The sequence below is a fragment of the Ovis aries genome, chromosome 2, assembly GCF_016772045.2.
Source record: "Ovis aries strain OAR_USU_Benz2616 breed Rambouillet chromosome 2, ARS-UI_Ramb_v3.0, whole genome shotgun sequence".
NCBI lineage: Eukaryota > Metazoa > Chordata > Mammalia > Artiodactyla > Bovidae > Ovis > Ovis aries.
Window position 1 is genome coordinate 161648234 of NC_056055.1, and position 23515 is coordinate 161671748.

The 23515-nt window shown below is 36.0% G+C and overlaps 1 protein-coding gene across 1 annotated transcript in view; it reads right to left on the reverse strand.

Moving 5' to 3' along the window:
• The window catches only part of ACVR2A (activin A receptor type 2A), a 90670-nt gene that overhangs the window by 18092 nt on the left and 49063 nt on the right, over positions 1–23515 (reverse strand). Inside the window, 3 exon segments of the mRNA NM_001009293.1 lie at positions 10432–10586; positions 10774–10883; positions 17015–17222. Coding sequence (NP_001009293.1) covers positions 10432–10586; positions 10774–10883; positions 17015–17222 — 473 coding nt within the window.

Here is a 23515-nt window from a genome sequence, read left to right on the forward strand (position 1 = left end):
ACAACTAGGGTAAGAAAGTAAGATAGGAGAAGAGTGATCACAGTGACAGAGCAGGCCACCGTTAACTATTTACCGAGCCACAACCAGGGTAAAGAAGTCAAGCAGTAGCAGCCCTGGGAAGAAATCCATGCATTCTTTTCAGATGCAGGACACTCAGATACTGAACAGGATTCTCATCTTCCTAGTCATCCCAAAATAAGTAAGGCAATTTAAAATCAAGAGAAATACTGTCACGGGTGTAAAAAAGGCTTCAAATCCCTCCAATCACTGATTTTATTTCCCCAGTTTCCAACATTTCTACAGAGAACAACAGGACTGACAAAAAAGAGTTGACAACTTGTTTATGTGTACCAGTTGCTTAACTAGTTTTTCTTGCTTCTTGATTTTCTCCTGTGATAATTATTCAGAATTATTTAATAATTCACCTAAAAGGCTTAGCTAATCCCACTATCAAAACATCTTCTCAGTACTCCAGAGTAAAATTTATCCCTTAAAAGGAATACATGCCAAATAAGTAACTAGGCTGTAGCTTCCCAAAGCTTAAACATCTCTCAGCTTTTGTTTCTATACCAGTACTTTCAGAGACAAAGATGTCACTGTGCAAGCAGGTGCCATCCATGCATCTTATCAAAAAGTGTACCTTTGCTCAATACACCTCTCAATAAGTGAGTATTAGAATACGCTGTAAGACAATCCAAGCAAAACAGGAGACACCAAGAACAGGCCTCAATAGGAATAAAAAAAAAAAAAATTCACTAAAATACACAAACAGACGAAAAGCAACTGAACAAAATAGTCTGGATTCACAACTTGGAAAATGAAACCTGAATACCATGCACTGCAACTGGAGATAAGAGTGAAAACAAAATCAGCACATTAACGTCAAGTAATTAGGTTGCCAGATGAGAAAGAGACTTGCTGCCTATTCCTTAAGGGAAAAGAAATTTAACTGTTAACAAATATCAGAAAGGAGTGAATACTATTTCTGTATTCATTCAACAAATCTTTGCCCAGCACCTAGTTTGCACCAGGCACTGGCTACCCAGGCTCTCCTGATGCTTACTATACACTGTGGGGAAGAAAAACTAATCAAAGAATCTTACTGATTAATATATGATCATAACATAAGAGCAATAAAAAGGAATTTGGTTACCGTGAGCATCTATAAGGAGAAACCTAACAAACACTGGGCAAAGTGAATAAGAGAAGATTTTCTGAGGAGAGCATCTCTGAGACATATAACGTAAGTACTAGAGGAAGGCAGATTAGGTAGGAAAAACACAGTACTGGGGCACATTCTAGATTTCTGACTCACGTAGCCAAATGGTTACTGTCCATTTAGTGAGAACTAGGTTTGAGAGAGAAGATCATTACCCTTGTCTGTGAAGTGCTTGGAGACATTTCAGTGGAGATATTCAGTAGGCAGTTATATATGCAGAACCAGAATACAAAGAACTCTTTATGGAAATATGGATTTTACATACTATAAATAAAAATATAGGAAATGTACTATAAGTCTTCTCTTACTATTTAAACCATTCCAAGATTTATATTTATACATACTTTTTAAATAACTCACTCAACAACTTCTTCGGACCATCAAGAAGAATTGAGTACTCTTTAAGAAAAGTATTTAAAAATCGACAAATTTGGGACTTGTCTCCTCTAATCATCTAGTAATCTTACATTCTAAGAAATTTTACAATTGCAAATTTTAAAAAGGACTACTGCCAAGCTGACAGAAATAGAATATGTAAAGAAATAATACAGTATGTGTATCAGGACAAATGTTTCTGAGCTAGGGAAAGCAAGACATTATGCATTAACAGATTTGATAATACTGACACTGTCAAATGCACAGCCATGATTCTATCCAATCAGATCTTCAAAATTTCTCTGTGATATATCAACTCCTCCTTTCCACAGTTTCTCCTCATCTAACTCTTTCCGGAAGTAAAGACAGACCAAGGTGGCTGAATGAGGATTTTGAATAAGCTCCCTAAGAAGTGATTAGTTCATCAGTGAAGCCATCACTGGGATTATAAGTCTGAAAGAGATATTGCAACCATGCCCATTCTTCTGGTTGCTGCTTAGAAACACCAGGTTTACTACTGTGTACAGAATAAATTATATTTTTATTTAGCATTTGTATTCTGCAAGTAGAGGAGAAAAAAGGAAAAGGATCATGCTATACAATAATAATTGTGATATGGTAAAATTGATATGTTGATCTGCAAAGCAATATATATAGTCACTATAAAAACTATTTTAAATTTAATTTATATACTCTAATCCCTCCCTTTATCTGACTTTATAGTTTTTTATGGACCTGACCTAATAATTTATTGAAATAAGCCATTCAATTAAAATTAACTCAATGGATAATACTCAAGATGTAAATGCCCAGGCTCTGCCACTCAGCAGACTGACTAGGCCAAGTCACCTCACTTCTGTATGCCTTTTCTTATCTCTCAAATAAACACAATAAAACAGAAGCTGCATCATGAGTATTGAAAGATTACATGAGCTCATATGTATAAAGTGCTCTGTACAAATGTTTGACAAGAGTACTCAAAATGAAATTTTTCCATTATTCAAAATTAACTTCAAAGTACTGACATACATGTATGTGTGTGTGTCTCAATCGTTTCAAGTTAATTTCAAGTAAAATGATCAAAACACGTCAGTTTTGATGTTGAAATCAACAACTTCAAAAAATTCCTCCTTTGGAGTACAATTTTGAGGTGGCTGGCAATTAACAGCTAACACTTACTGAACACTTAAAATGAGCCCACCATCCCACATGTGGCTCTTCTCCCTATCACCACGGAACTGGAATCCTTTCCTCCATCTTTGCCCAAATTTACTGAGGCTACTCCCTTTTTACTTTCTTAACCCTTCCTTTCCAAGCGGCAAAGTCAAACAACCAATCAACCAACCTATTTTTATTGCACCTACATGTTAACTGTGGGCTCCAAAAAGGCCAGCAAGGACTGGCCCTGAGCCACTTAATACTACACATCAAGCACAGTGCCTGGCATACCCCGCACAGTGGGCACTCAAGCAATAGGTGAACAGTTCAGTGAAAATAAAACCAACCAATGTGAACACCTCCCAGCCTACCTGATGCAAACAGCTTTCACTAACAAATGGACTTCTTCATTTTTATTATCTCAAATTAATAGAAAAAAGTTTAACAGCAATGAAGTAGCTACGAATGATGGATCAGATTGAGGGTGAGACTCAGGAAATAAAAAATACAGAGAAAAGCAAACTCACTTCTTTCTACCTACCATCTCCTTGGCAGACAAGGAAAAGTAGGTATTAGGCACTCTGGTCTATATGCAACAGCCCCATGTGCAAACTGGCAAATGGGATGGGGCCCTCCACAGGCCAAAGGAAACCTGATCTCAAGATTTTTTAATTTAGTATGTTATTTTTAGAAATAAGGTGTTTTAATTTTAATGTGCAGCTTTAACTTGTTTTAAGCTTTTGATACAGACTCCCTCTACTCCATCCCCCCCAATCCCCCAACACTTTCACTTCTCCCCTGCCCTTCTTTTTTGCTTTCAGACAATCCAAGTGGATCTGTCTGTACATTTGTAAGAGAAATAACTTATACACACCTAGAGCAACACTTTGTCAAGCTGCAGCAGGTCTATGGATCATTTATGTCAGTTCTCCCTACAATTAGTTTAAAAGTATACATAAAAGTTGTAATTTAGGTTATAATACAAAAATAATGAACACAGAAAGCATTTCTAGTAGCCCTATAGTAATTTTTAGGCATGAATGGGGGGGGGGGGGGAAATGCACGGATATGCTGAAGAGTATACAATAGCATTATATCACCATATTTTAAATATCCTAAAATAATACAATTAAAAAGTACTTGTGAAACGTAAGTTCTAGCCCTTAGTAGAAACCTAACACAAACTCTAAGCCAATAAAACATCAACTTTTGGTATCTCATGAGCATGCATTATACTGCACTAAACTTCACTTAAAAACATCAGTCAGAGCAAGATAGATGGAAAATACTGAGCTGAAAAGCTATCCTCAGTATACTGTTAGATAAAAGGAAAGTAACTACAGAATAACATTTTCTAGTTTATAAAAAGGAAAAGTATATATTCAAACAAGTGAGATTAGAGAAAGATGTCAAAAGATACACACCAACCTAAAACTGGTTATTTCAGTAAACTAATAAAGGAAAGGGGGAACAAATGATTCTTTCTTTTTTTGGACACACTTCTTTCTGTATAATCTGTATTGCTATAACAAGCAACCATTTGTAATTAATTTTTAAATAGAACAGAAGGTGAAAGAGAAAAATCAAGAGAAATTTGTGTTCACAAACCTCAACCATTTAGCAATCAACCTAGTTCAAGATGCACTTCTACAGATGTAATATTTTGTAAGTATAACTGAATATTAGCATATTAAATATTCAGTAAAATTCAGTAAACTTCTCCCTGCATTCTTCCAAAATAAGGGAGCAGCACACTTTCCTAAACAGACTTGGCTAGATACTATTATGCTACCCCTTTAGTATCTTCTTAATTTTAAACAAATACAGACTTAACAGGAAAATCCTACAAACCATTGTCAGAGATGGCTTGGTTTCCTGGTGGATGATAATTTGACATAGTGTGAAACATCAACGTATCATTACTTTAATATTAAGGTCAACAGGATTATTTTGTATGCTCAACTCAAAATTCTAAACATCTAAAAGCCTTCAGTCCTTTTCAAAACCTAGACAAAACGTCATGATGCCAGGACTGAAGAGACTGATGTCATTTAACAAGCACCAACGTAGCAATGCTCTAGTTCTATTACAATCGCCTTCAAAATTTAACAAGAAGTTAACGGCATACCTTCTTAAATGCAAGGAATTTCTAGCCCCTAAAATGCAGTTTCTTATCAAGTGGTTTTTTTTATTAGCACATAGATTTTATAAGCACAAAACTTAAGCTTACATATGGTTATAGAAACAATGGAAACAGTTTTATTGAAATCGCATTAACTCTAACCACAATAAGAATTCTTAATAATAGAGTCAGTGCGTCAATTCCCTCACATACATGGCTCACTGGTACTAAAAAAACAAGTTTGCATTCAGTTTACTGACTGGAGATCATAAGAGCATCTACCTGCAGGTGGAAAGACAGTTTCAGGACAGGTAAAAGAAATGTGACCCAGGTGATGCAAATTAAAAGGATGTTTTCACACCTGTGATCACAGAAAATTGAATAATGGCATTTTCTTATAAAAGCTTGAAATACTTCAACTTATCTTATCCCCAAGAAACATGGTCCCAAGATTTATCTTTAAAGTAAAGCCCTAAAGCACCTCAAACATTTACGAAACAATTCCTGAATATACTGCATCATCATCTTAGTATAACATTAAATGAAACAAAGTCAATTCAGCAATTCATTACTTACAGAATGGTTATTACATAGAAACACTATGTGAGATGCAACAGTGATTACAATACAAACCTCAACTTCAAGGAGCTCATAATCAAGTATGAGAACGGAAGATGCTCACAAATGACTAAACCTTTCTTAACCAAGGTTATTCATGTGAATCACAAAAGAGAGAACCTGACTTGAGCACTAGTTTCTCTATTCTTTCAAGGATGGCACATAACTAATAGCCTTCTAGATGTATACGATGGATGGCTTAGGGTGTTGATGAGCGAAAATAATCAAAAGAGAAAGTATGGAAGACCACTGTCAGACTTCAAACTTTGTATTCTTGCTGCTGGATCACTGAGAGCCTTCAAATATTTGTAAGCACAGAAGTAACATAATCAGACATGTAAAATGTTATCGTATAGCAAATACTATAGACGGAGACAGGATTGGAAACAAGACCAGCTACAAGACTGCAGAAATAATCTCAGCCTCCAGTACAAAAATGTCCTGAAAACAAGAGGATCAGGAAGGATGAAAAGGTAAATGAACCGGACTTCATAAATAACAGGGCTAGGAACAGAAGGAGCTATCTCTAAGGCTTTCACCCAGGACAGAGGGGAAAACAGTGATAATGTGAAACAATGTTAGAAATATAGTGGTTACAGGTTATAAAGAAAGAAGCATAGTTTTTGGTATTTTTTTTAAAGGAATAGTTGGGTTTTTTTTAAAGCATGTTATGTTTTTCTACACCTTTATGATAAATCTATTTTAGAATATTTTTTATTTTAAAATAAATTAAAACCATCATTAAAGACTAGATTTTAAAGCATGTACATCTCTACATCACGTCTTCAGAATAAAATACTAACAAAATCATAAGAAACTTTAAACAACTTGATGTCTTGGAAATAAAGAATTCCACCATTAAACTACCAGAAACCAGCTTATTAAGAGATTCATTTAGATATATCACTTAGTCCTCTAGAATACCTCCATAATACTGATCTTTTCTCCCCAAAGAGAATGAAAGACTGAGATCAGACCAATGAATGAGCACAGTATACGTAACTTTAGCTTGCTCTGCTGAGAATCACTGTAAATTCTCTTCAAATGTACTTCTTATTGCAGGAATGATCCATCAATAAGCTACCACCAGTCTTTAGCCAACGCTTTAAGAAAAGCTTTCGCTAAGAAAAGGAATGATAAATTTTGTCTAAAAGTGTTTGAAGAAATTAGAGGGAGAATGTTGCGGAAATGCACAAGAATGTAAGATCTTTCCCTAACTGGTCCTGAAATTAAACTTTGAATATGGAGACATGAATTTGGGGTGAAATACCCACGTCAGCTTAAGACTTCAACTGTGTAGTATAATTCCCCTACCTACTTCTCCTACCCCTCAAACAAGTCTTGAATAACTAGGGTATTGGCACCATCAACTCAGAAATACAAGAATCTTTACCTGAGACCCAATCTATATTCATAAACCCTATTCTAAAATGTGTGCTAAAAAAATTTCAATGGAAAACACATGAATATGCCTTTCTATTTATCTATTACTTGTTTATTTCCGCTTCTGTCCCCTGTGAAACAATATGATCATGTTATTGTTCCTTTCAGTAGTCAGACTTGGAGAAGGCAATGACCACCCATTCCAGTACTCTTGCCTGGAAAATCCCATGGACGGAGGAGCCTGGCTGCAGTTCATGGGGTCGCTAAGAGTCGGACACGACTGAGCGACTTCACTTTCACTTTTTCCTTTCATGCACTGGAGAAGGAAATGGCAACCCACTCCAGTGTTCTTGCCTGGAGAATCCCAGGGATGGCGGAGCCTGGTGGGCTGCCGTCTATGGGGTCACACAGAGTCGGACACGACTGAAGCGACTTAGCAGCAGACTTAGCAGTAGCAGTAGTCAGACTACTCAATGTCCCGAAGTAGGAAAATAGCTTAAAGAATGATTTTGAGATGGCAGGGATGTTTACTGAATTATCTGAGGCAGCGAAAGCATCTGCTTTCTGAAGAAAGAGAAGCAAAACAGGATAAGCAGTAAGAACAAAGATTTAGTGTCAGAGAGTACTTGGTTCATATTCCAGCTCTGGTACTTGTGAGCTTTGCTATGTCTCAATTTCTTTATCTATAGAATGGGCATTATAGCACTACATAAAAAACCCTGTGAGGTAAAATCACCAGTGCTTTCTATACCTGGCTGGTCACCAGAAGTGCCTGGGAAACTTTTATTAGAATCATAATATCCCAGGCCCCATTCTATACTTTCAGGGGTATGGTCCAGGGAATTGTTTCGTTTTTCTGAACAAATTCCAAAGATGATCCTTACATATTGGTTACAACTGGAAGTCAAGGGGAAGTTTTATGTATTTTTTATGTTTTTATATAAGGTATATATTAATACACATCTATATAACTTACCAGTAATCTAGTACACTATAAATGTACAACTATCAATCATTTTTTGAAGGAGAAATAAAACTGAGCATTTTGTGACAAGAGGGCCACTAAGTAGTCTTGCAGAAGTAGTTTGCATAAACCTCACCAAAAATGAGACAGCATGACACTATATTGTTTGAGACAGTAAGGAAGACACAGATGAAGTCCCACACTGATGACAATGCTCCTTTTCCACAACACAGTTCATGACAGAAGGAATGCATAAAGTCAGGCATGTCTTGTATTTTCCACCAGAAAGTCTGACCATCCCAGTCATTCCATCTCAAAACCTTTTTAAGTTTATTCCTTATTTTTCAGGAATTCATACAATTCATACAAACGTATGTATGTACAGAACAACACAAGCACTAAATAAATGTGTACAAAAATATTAACGACTGCAAAAAATACCTAAAACCCACAGAGGTGGATACTCACTGAACATTCCTAGTTGTCATTTATGAATAAAGATTCATCTTTCCTTTTTATAAGTCCAAACCCAGCATTTCCAAATAAAGTGGCCTCAAATATAAGACATCCAGACTTATAAAAATACCCAACCCAAAATTTAAGCTAGAATTTATGTAAATCATTGTTATATATAGGATTACATTATTATTTTTAAAGTTTTATGATGAAACTTAACAAATTTGTTTTTAAATGTAGTATCCAGTTTTTTTCTATTATATCACAAATCCAGGATAAATTCAGATAGTATTACAGTATGAAACATTCTTTCTTTCAAATGTAGATCTTAAATAAAAAATAGTTACCACCAATAAGAAGGTGAAGTATATTCTATGGACATTTGAGGTAAACTACATATATTTATTAGGCACTATATTTTTTTAAATTTTAAAGTATTTTTAAAAGACGATTTTTAACAAACCCACAATTTATCTACCAATGTTAAAAAATTAAAACATTTCAGCTATATAAAATATACTGTGTTTATCTAATTTACTAAATAAGGAATGTGACCTTCAGGCTTATTTCTCCATATATATATTTTACCAAGATTACAAGGATCAATGATCTAATGCTAACAGATTGGTTCAAGCACCAAGAAAGGAATATGTTATGTAAATAAAGCTTAAAGGGAAGAAGTTGTTTTGGTCATTAAATTATAGGACTTAACTATCTTCTTCTACCAAGATTTAACCGTTAATCCTACTGGTATTAGAGAAACAAAGATAAACCAAAAGATCCAGAAGGTGGAGGTAATGTGATCTTAAAAGTCAAAAAAACAAAAATTAAGAGTTTAAAGACATCTCAAGTAAATAAACCAAAAGTTACCACTTTCCTCTTTGCCTGTAGAATATTAACTACTTATATTAAAAATCGTTATGAAGCACTTAATCAGCTGCCACTATCTTCATAATAGAGAATGAAGAAAAACTTCAGAATTTATTCTGACTACCCACAACACCTATATTTTCAGATATTCGGTGTTGAGGGAAAAAGAATCAAGGGCATTAAAAAAGTTTTCAGACTTCAGTTACACACTTGATATGCTGCAAATAAAATATATATACTTGGAACTACAACACATGATGAGAAATGCTGCCCTTTTGCTCCTCCTCCCTAGAACAACATTTTTCAGGTGCATCCTCTTCATGACTGTGTGCTGCTGCTGCTGCTGCTGCTGCTGCTAAGTCGCATCAGTCGTGTCCGACTCTGGGCGACCTCATAGACGGCAGCCCACCAGGCTTCCCCATCCCTGGGATTCTCCAGGCAAGAACACTGGAGTGGGTTGCCATTTCCTTCTCCAATACATGAAAGTGAAAAGTCAAAGTGAAGTCGCTCAGTCGTGTCCGACTCTTAGCGACCCCATGGACTGCAGCCCACCAGGCTCTGTCCATGGGATTTTCCAGGCAAGAGTGCTGCAGTGGGTTGCCAGTGCCTTCTCCATCATGCCTGTGTGGAAACCTCTTTATTCCACATTCCTGGTTACTTACTGAATTCTCCTCCATGATTAAAAGAACGTTTTGGCAAGTCTTGAAAAAGGCACAAAAACTTAGAAATGGAGGAGAAAATAGAAGGGAAAGAAAAAGTTTTGATATCACTTCTCCATCATCAATTACTTCTCAAGAAACACAGCAGAGTGTATCCCACATTTATAAGTACTATAATCACAGTAGAACTCTCCAAAGAAGAACAGGAATGGGAATACTGTTCATTCTCCTCTATCTCAACGCCTGAGTTTAGGTGTTAGTGTTAGTTGCTCAGTCGTGTCCGACTCTTTGTGACCCCATGGACTGCAGCCCACCAGGCTCCTCTGTCCATGAGATTTTCCAGGCAAGGATACTGGAGTGGGTTGCCATTTCCTTCTGCAGGGGATCTTCCCAACCCAGGGATCGAACCCAGGTCTCCTGCACGCCTAAGTTTAGGATATAGCAAATTAATATATTTGCAAAAGTAGTTATAGTTCCCATGACAATAAACATTCAAAAATTAACTCTAAAGGAAAAAATCTGTAACTACCTACTGTGGTTTCTCCACAGGAATATTTCTTTAAAATATACAGTCAAAAATAGCACGAAGTATCAGACAATAACTTACTTGAGTTGGAACGAGCACAGGAGGGTAAGCCATCTTATGATGCCTGTACACCCAAAATGCACAAATGACAATCCCCGCAACTAACATAAGTGGCACCAAAGAATAGAGCAAGATGTTGTAATAGGGAGGCTTAGGTGTTACTGGATTCGAAGTAGCTGTGGAAAAGAGGAGGAGGAAAATCATTCAGATTTGGTCAATAAAATTCCACCATATTTATTATAGTGCCAAATTGTAGGAGAAAAATAGAGGAGGAGAAGGTGGGAGCAAATTATTCTAACACAAACATGCTTTGTTTTCAATCTACTAGCTGAACAGACTTATGTGTTTTCCCTGTGAACTTACGCTGTGTGACCTCCATCTCCGGAAAATAAGAAAACCTTTCGTTACACATATTGCCCTCACAGCAACAAAAATATACTTCAGGGCTATCTTTTTTTTCAATACAATCAGTCCTATAAATAAAAAGAGAAAAAATAATTAAAACCAACGTTATTACCCTGAATCTACAATAGCTGTTTTACTAAAGTTCTTCTCAGAGATAAAATAATGAGTAAGTCATTTATAGTCATCTTTGAGATTTTTATTAATATTCAACAATCAACTCTTAAAAGTCAAAAATGTTCCTTGAAATCAATTATGAAATATCATCAGAAAAAAATCCAACAGCTGATTTTATAACAATCACACTGGCTCTAAGAAATGACTTCTTTAATTTGGATTTTAATGATCAATCTAAGGCAACCATCTTTTTATTTTTTTCTTTAATTATTAGAAAAGCTTGAAGAGGAACACAAAGTCAATGAAGAAATTTGGTCTAAGAGTGCTTTATCCTCACAGGAAATAGAGCCTTTCCATTTTATGAATACAAAAACTGACTGAACACTATATATAAAAAACTGTGTGTGTGTGTACACACATAAATACACACACACACACACACACGTATACAGATAAATGAGCTTCCTTGGTGGCTCAGACAGTAAAGAGTCTACTTGCAATGCAGGAGACCAGGGTTAGATCCTTGGGTCAGGAAGATCCCCGAGAGAAAGGAATGGCTACCCATGCCAGTATTCTTGCCTGGAGAAATCCATGGACAGAGGAGCCTGGCAGGCTACAGTCCATGGAGTCTCAGACAGTCAGAAATAACTGAGCAACTAACACTTTCACTTTCACTTCTCATGCATAGGCACGAAGTAATCCTTGCTCATATCTCATGGCAGAACACATTTCAACATCAGAGACTTACATCAGGCTTGGGAATTAAGCCATTTCTGCAGCAGAATTAAATTCCCTGAACACAATGAACAGGGCTAAAGATAAACAAGTAAAGAGCAATTTCTAACGACAAAAATAGAGGCCCAAGTAACTCAAAAACTGACTAGAGTTAGGTTGATTTAGAGAGTAGAAGGAAGGCAGCCTTCTATATAGGAACTGAGTTTCTGAAAACACAGAGACTTAGCCTCTAGATCAAATCCTAATCAACCTCTAAAAAATAGTTATACCTAATTTTTAAAAGCAGATATTTAAATTGCTAATAATATCAGGTATATTTAAAGACATATATTACAAATAAACTGTAAACTTTTACAATGGCTGTTGAAAATAAGGTTAAATTTAACTCTAAAGTGAAAAGCCCAAGAAATTTCAGGGAGAAGGCAATTTTACCAAAATCAAACTTTAAAATAAAATTTATACCAATATCTATCTAGTAGAAAGGAAAGGGCAAATGAAAGCTAAATTTTTAACAATTTATAAAGAGAAATATATAAATTCAAATTTTAATATTCAGAAATATGCCTCAAATTATAGGTTAATATAATTAAATACTAGCCTAGCTAATGCAAGGAAAATTACTTTCCACCATTCAATGTCATTCTTCGTTCGCCCCATCTCTTCCTCCATACTTTGACATTTCTTGAATCTTCTTTTTCTTACTCTTATTTATCTGACTACTCTTAATATTTCCTTTTAATCAAATTCAGAACGTAAAAACAAAAACTCACATATATTTAAATTAGCACTTAACTCTTAGAAACAAGCTGGTGTAGTAATGATCACTGTAAGAGCAGGCAATTGCACTGACAACTCACCATTATCTAGCAGAGTTTAATCTCAAGCAACACTGGTTTTAGGTGAGAAGCCAGTAGCTTTTTACAATAAAAAGAACAGAGATCCTTGAGCTCAACTAATTAATAAAAGATGTCTTGAATAAGCTTAAGTTGAATGGTTCTATGAAGACCTACAAGACCTTCTAGAACTAACACCAAAAAAAAAGATGTCCTTTTCATCACAGAGGCCTGGAATGCAAAAGCAGGAAGTCAAGAGATACTGGAGTAACAGGCAAGTTTAGCCTTGAAGTACAAAATGAAGCAGGGCAAAGGCTAACAGAGTTTTGCAAAGAGGACACACTGGTCACAGCAAACACCCTCTTCCAACCACACAACAGATGACTCTACACAGGGGCATCACCAGATGGTCAATACCGAAATCAGACTGATTATATTCTTTGCAGTTGAGGATGGAGAAGCTCTATACAGGCATCAAAAACAAGTCTGGGAGCTGACTGTGGCTCAGTTCAGGAACTCCTTATTGCAAAATTAAGCCTTAAATTGAAGAAAATAGGGGAAACCCCTAGACCATTCAAGCTGACCTAAGTCAAACCCCTTATGATTATACAGTGGAAGTGACAAACAGATTCAAGAGATTCGATATGGTAGACAAAGTGCCTGAAGAGCTATGGATGGAGGTTAGTAACATTGTACAGGAGGTGGTAATCAAAACCATCCCCAAGAAAAAGAAATGCAAAAAGGCAAATTGGTTGTCTGAGGAGGCCTTACAAATGGCTGACTAAAGAAGAGAAGCAAAAGGCAAAGCAGAAAAGGAAAGATACAACCATCTGAAGGCAGAGTTCCAAAGAATAGCAAGGAGATAAGAAAGGCTTCCTCAGTGAACAATGCAAAGAAATAGAGGAAAACAATAGAATGGGAAAGAAGAGATCTCTTTAAGAAAATTAAGAGTACCAAGGGAATATTTCATGCAAAAATGGCACAATAAAGGACAGCTATGGTATGGAGCTAACAGAAGCAGAAGGTATTAAGCGGTGGCAAAAACAGACAGAAGAACTATACAAAAAGGATCTTAATGACCCAGATAACCACCATGGTGTGATCACTCGTCTAGAGCCAGATATCCTTAGGAAGCATCACCATGAACAAAGCTAGTGGAGGTGATGGAATACGAGTTGAATGTTCCAAATCCTAAAGGATGATGCTGTGCAAGTGCTGCAATCAATGTGCCAGCAAATCTGGAAAACTCAGTAGTGGCCAAAGGACTGGAAAAGGTCAGTTTGCATTCCAATCCCTAAGAAGGGCAATGCCAAAGATGTTCAAACTACCACAAAATTGCACTCATCTCACATGCTAGCAAAGTAATGCTTACATTTCTCCAAGCCAGGCTTCAACAGTACGTGAACCAAGAACTTCCAGATGTTCAAGGTGGATTTAGAAAAGGCAGAGGAACCAGAGATCAAATTGCCAACATCCGCTGGATCATTGAAAAAGCAAGAGAGTTCCAGAAAAACATCTCCTTCTGCTTTACTGACTACACCAAAGCCTTTGACCGTGTGAATCACAACAAACTGTGGAAAATCCTTAAAAAAGTGGGAATACCAGACCACCTGACCTGCCTCCTGAGAAATCTGTAAGAAAGTCAGGAAGCAACAGATAGAACTGGACATGGAACAACAGACTGGTTCCCAATTGGAAAACAAGTATGTCAAGGCTGTATACTGTCACCCTGCTTATTTAACTTACATTCAGAGTACATCATATAAAATGCCAGGCTGAATGAAGCACACACTAGAATCAAGACTGCCAGGAGAAATATCAACAACCTCAGACATGGAAATGACACCACAATTATGGCAGAAAACAAAGAGGAACTAAAGATAAAGAGTCTCCAGGTGAAGGTGAAAGAGGACAGTGAAAAGGCTAGCTTAAACTTACATTCAGAAAACTAAGATCATGGCATTTGGTCCCATCACTTCATGGCAAACAGACAGGGAAACAATGGAAACAGTGACAGACTTTATTTTCTTGGGCTCCAAAATCACTGCAGATGATGACTACAGCCATGAAATTAAAAGACACTTGCTACCTGGAAGAAAAGCTATGACCAACCTAGACAGCATATTAAAAAGCAGAGATATCACTTTGTTACAAAGGTCTGTCTAGTCAAAGCTATGGTTTTTCCAATAGTCATGTACGGATGTTGATAATTGGACCATAAAAACAGCTGAGCACCAAAGAACTGATGTTTTGAACTGTGGTGCTAGAGAAGACTGTTGAGAGTCCCTTGGACTTCAAGGAGATCAAAACAGTCAATCCTAAAGGAAATCAGTCCTGAATATTCACTGGAAGGAGTAATGCTGAAGCTGAAGCTCCAGTATTTTAGCCACCTGATGCAGAGAGCCAACTCACTGGAAAAGACGTTGATGCTGGGAAAAATTGAGGGCAGGAGGAGAAGGGGATGAAAGGGGATGAGATGGTTAGATGGCACCACTGACTCAATGGACATGAGTTTGAGCAAACTCCAGGAGATTGTGAAGGACAGGGATGCCTGGCGTGCTGCAGTACATGGGGCTTCAAGGAGTTGGACATGACTGAGCAACTGAACAACAAACTTTGAATAGAGATTATCCCCAAACTTCATTTTTCCCCAACTTCTTTCTCCTTGGCTTTTTTTTTAAATTGAGATATAATTGACATATAACATTAGTTTCAGGCGTACAACCTAATGACTGAAAATTAGAGAATATTGTGAAACGATCACCATAATAATCTAGTTAACATCCCATCACCACACAGTTACAATTTTTTTTCCTTGTGAACAAACTTATAAGATTTCTTCTTGTAGCAACTTTCAAATATACAATATGGTATTATTAACTATAGTCACCATTACACCACATTCTCCATTATATCCCTAAGACTTGTTTTATAACTGATAATTCATACCCTTGTGATTTCCTTCACCCATTTTGCCCACTTCTCACCCTCAGCCTCCAACAACCACAGACAGTTCTCTCTATATATATATGGGTTTGTGTTGTTGGTTGTTTTTTCCCCCAAGATTAATATACAAGTGAGATCATATGGTATTTGTTTCTCTCTGTCTGACATTTCACTTAGGATAATGCCCTCAAGGTCCATCAGTATTATCATGAACGGCAAGGTATGCTTTTTCACAGATGAAAAAGATTCCATTGTATATACAAAGCATATTTCCTTGATCCATTTATTCACTGACAGACACTTAGGTTGCTTCCACATCTTGGCTATTGTAAGTAATGTGGCAATGAACGTGGTGGTGCATTTATCTTTTCAAGTTGGTGTTTCTGTTTCCTTTGGACATATACTCAAAAGTGGAACTGCTATATCTTTGTTATTTTTAATTTTCTGAGGAACCTCCATACTGTTTCCCCAGTGGCCCTACTTATCCTTTCATAATAGCAAATATCACTTAATGATCACCTCTGTTAATAAAGAAGCTAATAATCAGAAATACAGCTAAAATGTGTAATTATAGAGCAGCAATCCTTAGAAAATTCACAGATGCAGAAATATACCTTAGCTACTAACTATGTACCTAAATGACTATTTTCTCACCAAAAGTGGAACTAATTTCATGAGTTTATTCAACACATTTTACTATTAATCACATATGGCCAATCAACCACAGATTTACAGTAATCAATTAAAGTCCGTGCAAGTAGATTAGGACATAGCTAGATTCCAGGAGTGTATTAGTTATTTGGCTCCAAAAAATCTGGTTATCTAGGATTTTTCAGCTTCTGCAGTCATCAGCACCCACCCACAGTGAAAATCTTATGTCCCGGGCAGTTTAAGTGATCGCTCAACATCTAGGGACACTTTACAGAAAGATCACAGGCAGTCAGTAACATATCCCCTGTATCCTCTGTATTTAAGAATAAAACAATTTAAGCAAAATCTTTTAAAGAAAATGTAGCTTTCTATGAGGACTGTGTTAGTTCTGATGTAATTCTGAATGTCAAGTTAAAATGTCCCTTGGGATAAAGAACAAAGGCCTACTCTGCAAGGAAAAAAGGGGAAAAAGTAGTGAGATCAATTTCTTCCAGATACATAAAGAGGGAAACTAAAAGGAAATTTAATACTATGATTAAGCTTTATTCTCTTTCAGGATAGATTCTCAACAGATATATTCTCTTTTAAAGCAATTTTAAAAATCCCTTCTCATTAAAATTGCTGTTTAAAAAAAAAAAAAAACATAATCCTACAACATAGGGAAATAAACGCTTCTTATCTGAAGTTTTCACTACTTGGTAGATAATTTGAAGTAACAGAAGATAAAACATAAATATGCTGTACCTGTTTTATTACTTTAAAATATGTATTTTGTCATCAACATGTTATAATGATTTTTATATGCTCATCTTTAAAAACAAGCATTTAAGTGAAAATCCATGCATTGATTCTATCCCTTTTTAAAAAAGAGGGAGAAGTGAAAATTATTCAACACCATCATAAACAAAATGCCTTCTTACCTGTCATAGCAGTTGATATCATCCAGCCAACAACCTTGCTTCACTATGTCAATGGAACCAGAAATATTCTTCCATGTAGCAAAACAATGCCGCCGTTTATCTTTGTCACCGTAACAGGATTCAACACCAGTGCGATTGGTTCTATCTCTTTCCCAATTAGCATTATAGAAAATACACTCCTGAGTTTCTGATCTACCAAGTATAGCACCTATAAGATAATAAAACAACAACTTAATATAACTGTATTTGTTCTTATACTGTCTCCCAGTATATCAAATTTCAGATCTTCCTAAAATGTCAATAATTTACTGTCTTACAGTTATAACTTTGGGTTTAGGTTTCCAGGTCCATCTTTGTATTTTAGGTATAATAAACATGGTAGAAAGTGACCAAATAAATCACGTTTTCTCTGTAAAAGGCCAGCTTTACTTAAGAATGTCCTTGATGAAAAGCAGTAACATTATTAATTTTCTTAAATTTTGACCCTTGAGTCAAGATTTCTTCTCAATGTTCTGTGTGACAAAGTGGTAACTAACCAAAAGCACGTCTGCTGCATACCGCAGTACAATGGCAGCCTCCAGAAGAAGCCCTTGCATGACTGAGCTGTGAACTAAACCAACCATGCATGGTTATCAGACTTGAGTGTCTGGCAAAAATGTTCTCAAAATGAACCAAATTAAACCTGTTACTTCAAGAAAAACAATTGACAGTATGCACTGCCAATAATAAAATATGAGTTTCCAAGCAAAAATAAGAACTTTGGAAAAGTTGTATCAACCACCACCTTCCCAATATTTAAAGAATTTTCTGATGAGGTCATTGGTAATATTAACAAATATGACTTTTAAATACAGAATAATAAGATATGCCAACATTTAAAAGGTCTATATAATTCAAAGAACCAATATTTTCCAAGTGAATTCTGTGTGACATTTGAAAAACACTCATGGGTTTAAAAAAAAAAATCCATTCAATGTTCAAGATAGCCAAGTAGACTCTAGCATTACAGAGGACAAAAAGTTCATTAGTAGTTTCAGATTCCACACTGTACTAACTTTTAAGAAACCATCTCTTGCTTTATATAGAAAAGCAAGAGAAGTAACTCTGAAAAAGATGTACAAAAGAGAACTCATACTATTCGATCTGGGGCAGTTTTTCTGGTCATGCCGCACGGCTTGCGGGATCTCAGTTGCCCACCTGGCGATTGAACCTGGGCCATGGGAGTGAAAGGGCCTAGTCCCTAACCACTGGACCACCAGGGAGTTCCCCATACTGACTGTTTTTAAGTCTTACACTGAAACTTCAACAATCAAGGGAATGCAGTCTTAGTAAAAAGACATGCACCTAGGGGACAGAACAGAGAATCCAGAAACAGACCCAGACACATACGGTCAACTGATACACAGCAAAGGTGCCAATGCAATGTACTTAGATAGAGAAAATAAAGTCTTCCAACAACTGATGCTGGAACAGCTAGACATCTATATGCAGAACAAAGAACCTCAACTCATAACAATTCATAGCTCATGCCATATACAAAAATTAACTCTAAAAATACCATCAGTTCAGTTCAGTCACTCAGTTGTGTCCCACTCTTTGCAACCCCATGAATTGCAGCACGCCAGGCCTCCCTGTCCATCACCATCTCCCGGAGTTCACTCAAACTCATGTCCATCGAGTTGGTGATGCCATCCAGCCATCTCATCCTCTGTCGTCCCCTTTTCCTCCTGCCCACAATCCCTCCCAGCATCAGGGTCTTTTCCAATGAGTCAACTCTTGGCATGAGGTGGCCAAAGTACTGGAGTTTCAGCTTTAGCATCATTCCTTCCAAAGAAATCCCAGGGCTGATCTCCTTCAGAATGGACTGGTTGGATCTCCTTGCAATCCAAGGGACTCTCAAGAGTCTTCTCCAACACCACAGTTCAAAAGCATCAATTCTTCGGCACTCAGCCTTCTTCACAATCCAACTCACACATGCATACATGACCACTGGAAAAACCATAGCCTTGACTAGACGGACCTTTGTTGGCAAAGTAATGTTTCTGCTTTTCAATATGCTATCTAGGTTGGTCATAACTTTTCTTCCAAGGAGTAAGCATTTTTTAATTTCATGGCTGCAGTCACCATCTGCAGTGATTTTGGAGCCCCAAAATATAAAGTCTGATACTGTTTCCATTGTTTCCCCATCTATTCCCCATGAAGTGATGGGACCAGATGCCATGATCTTCGTTTTCTGAATGCTGAGCTTTAAGCCAACTTTTTCACTCTCCTCTTTCACTCTCATCAAGAGGCTTTTTAGTTCCTCTTCACTTTACCTAACATAAACCCTTAAACTATTATTATACAACTTCTAAAAACAAGAAAAATCTTGTGACCCTAAATTATTAACATGAAAGATTTGTTAAAATACAAAAAAATAGGATCCCCAAAAGAAAAAATTAGACTTCAAAAGCTGAACTTCATTAAAAGTGAAACTTCTCTTTGAAAGATAAGGAAAAAATTCAGACTGGGAGAAAATACCTGCAAATTATATACCTAAAAAAGAACAGATATTCAGAAAATATAAAGATCTATCACAACTCAATAATAAGAAAACATATTACCTAATTTCTAAAAAATGGGCAAGAGATTCAGATAGACGCCTTATCAAAGAAATATAATTGGGAAATACTACATAGACAGATACTCAATACCACTAACCAGGGAAATGCAAACTAAAACTAGATCTAATATTCATTTGAATGACTAACATAAAAATAAAAACATACAGTCTCAAGTTTTGGGAAATATGTAAAGCAACTGCAACTTCCACACATTGCTAGTGGGAATGCAAAACGGCCCATTAACTCAGGGTAAAGTCTTCTTACAGTGAAACACGAATCTACCATACTACACAGCAATCTCAAGCCTAGGTATTTAAGAAACGAAAACATATATCCATGCAAAAATCTGTAATTTTTAGAGTGGCTTTATTCAGAATCACCAGAAACCACCTAATATCTAGCACTGATAGATGTAAAAATAAACATCTATACAATAAAAATAAATGAATGGATGATAGCTGCAACTAAATGGATAAACTGTAAACACATTATGCCTAAAACAAAAATGGACTGAAAGGCTACATACTGTATGATTCCATTTACACAATATTTTTGAAAAGGCAGAAGTACAGGTATGAAAATCAGATCAGAAGTTAAGAGCGAGGGGAGAGGGCTAATTACAAAAGGGTATAAGGAAACTTTTAGAGGTGATGGAAATATTCCACATTTTTATTGTGGTGATGGTTATATAATTCATGAGTTAATCAGACTGCACAGACTTGTATATCTAAACAAAATATATTTTATTCTCTGCAATGTATACTTCAATCAACTTGACTTAAGAAAACAAAACCATCAAAGAAATTACCCCTTTTTGAATTATGGTGTACTATCAAAGAAAAATATCCACAATTATCTTAAAAAGCTATTAAAATACTCCCCATTTTTCTACTACAGATTTCCTCCATGTCAAAACACCACAAGTTTTTGCATCACAACAAACGGAGTGGAAAAATGATACAAGAATTCAGTTGTCATCTACTAAAACAATTATAAAGAAATTTGTAAAAAATTTCTCTAATTTTTTAGAAAATATTTTTCATAAAAATCTATTCTTAAAAAAAATCTATTCTTTTGTTAACATATAATGGATTTATTATTGACACTTTTAAATAAATATTCTTTAATTTTCTGCCCTAATTTCCAATATGATGATATTTATAGACAAACCACATAAAAATCTCCTTGGGCTAAGTCTAAAGATATTCTGAGACCGCAGTGTTTCTAAATTATTCCTTTTCAGAAACCAGTTGAAAAAAAACATCAAATTAAGTTTCCTCCTCTACTAAATAACTCAAAAGCAAACATGCACTACCTGTATTGCCACGAGGGAAGTCCGTATTATCTCACAACAAACTGGCAAAGTTTTTCTGGAAAGGGCCAGAGAGTGAACATCTTAGGCTTTGTTGGCCTTATGGTTTCTTTTACAACTACTCAGTTCTGCCACTGCAGCACAAAAGCATCCACTGGACAGCAAATGAATGAGCACTGCTACATTTCAATAAAACTTTACTAATGGACACTGAAGACTAAATTTCATGTAATTTTTACGTCACAAAATGTTCTTTTAAAAAAAATTTTCCCCCACCATTTAAAAATGTAAATATCACTCTTGAGTTCACAGGCTGGATTTGGCCTACAGGCTCTGTGGTATCTCTTGAAACAACATGCTAATTTTTAGCTAACTGGACTTCTCTCGTTTGTTTTGTTTTGCTGGGGGTGTGGGGGGGGTCTTCTATGAACTACCGTTTGTATAACTCACATTAAAACCAATATTAATTATTTTTAATCAGACTCCACTGAGGCACAGAACAACATTTAAAGTAAACAAAACTGACCGACAAAAATGTACATTGCCTAGAACAAAAATGCCAGATACAACGGGTTTCATCTTTGGTGTCAATTCCAGTTAAGAGTGGCTGCCAGAAGCAATGTACTGAGAAAGATGTTGAGGTAAAGCGCCTTGGAATTAGTATAGAAGGAGGGGAGGAAACACCAGTTTCGTTTCTTTGCCACCTCTGGTCTAGAAAAAAGATAAACGAGTACTTTCTATTTAATACTTTTCAATATTTAATGATAAGTTAAGATTTCAGAATGACTTTCTACATGTAGACTATCATTTGATATTATTCACAGATAGAAAATTGCTTATGGGGAAAACTGACAATTTTGCCAACCCCCTCCCATATCTTCAAGTTGATTCAGTAATCAGTCTTCATCCCATCATAACTGACCACAAAATACAATAACATAGTTAGAGAAATGAAACAAGTTACATGTATTGTTATGTTCTTACGCTCACCTAGTGACTTTAAAGGTTCACTTCTAAAAAGGATGGTAAAAGTTACCTATATTTTCTAGTTTTTAATAGCATTTCACAATTTAAGATTTTCTTAAACTGTAAATTTCTACCATAGGTTTATTCTAACAAAGTAATTACAAATAGTTAATATGATTTTCAAAAAAAATAAATGGACATAATGTGTGGGGTTTATTATAATGGTTCTTAACCTATGCTGTGCATCAGAATCCCCCATGTGTTTTCTCAAATTTACCTTTGAGTACCACTTTGTATGCCCCAGGAATGAGTAGCTGAAAAGTATATGAGGTCAGCAGAGGGTATATAGATACCATGTGTATGTTTTCTTTGCTTCTTTTGGCAAAGACTCACTGGTGATCTAATGTTTCTTCCCAGTTAAGTATTGGCTTAGAAGACTGTGAACTAAACTTGGAATTTAGTTTACACACTGTGACCTTGAACAAGTTACCAAACCTTGCCCTGCTTTGTTTCTACATTTCATTCAGTCTCCCTAATAATTCCAAAATTACCATGGATAATTCTGTAGTTTCATAACTCATACTCAGGCAAGTTGCAAATCAGTAAGTCTATCACAGAATCAAGTATTAGAATTATTTTTGATAAATTATTTCAGATAATAATTATATTTCCAACCTACTGCTTATACATAATGATTGATACTGACAATTTCACTTTTCCCTACCATTTAAAAAAAAGAAAAAAGGCAATACACAGGACCTAAAATTTGTTAAAACAGCCCTGTAAAAGTCATAGTCAAATCTAAGATACTCCTCCAATAAGGAAAATGTAAATTTTATCTAATGTGAATACATCTGAGAACAACTGGGGTTCTGCTTTTTAAAAGCATGAAGCATTAAAATAATACACCAGCATTAATTTTACACAATCTCTTTCAGAACCAGATGAAGAGGGACTACTTCACAACTAATTTTATGAAGCACGTATTACCTTGATACAAAAATCAGTCAAAGACAGAACAAAAAAGGGCGAACAGGGTATACAGCCCAATGTATCACTAGGACAGCATCACCAACTCAATGGACATGAGTGTGCGCAAACTCCAGGAGACAGTGAAGGACAGGGACCTGCTGCAGTCCATGGGGTCACAAAGAGCCGGACACGACTTAGCGACGGAACAACAACAACAAATTAGATGAAAAAGTTCTCAACAAAATTTCAGCAAACAAAAATCCAAAAAATATATTGTAAGTAATGTACCACAACCAAGTAGGATCTATTTCAGGCATGAAGGCTAATTTGATATTCAAAAGTCAATAAATGCACTCTGCCAAACAAGCAGACAAAAAGAGAAAAATCATATGGTCTATCGATAAGTCTAACAAGAATAGAGAGAAACTTTCACAAACTGAGAAAGAGCACCTGCCAAAAAACTTCCAGCTAAGATCACACTGTATGGTGAAAGACTGAGTGCCTCCCCCTACAACACCAAAAAGAAGGCACTGATGTCGACTCCTCCCACTTTGATTTAACATAGTATTGAAAGCTTTAGCTATTGCAAGAAGGCAAGGGAAAAAAAATTAAGCAGAACTGAAATTAAAAATTCAAAGTATCAGTTAC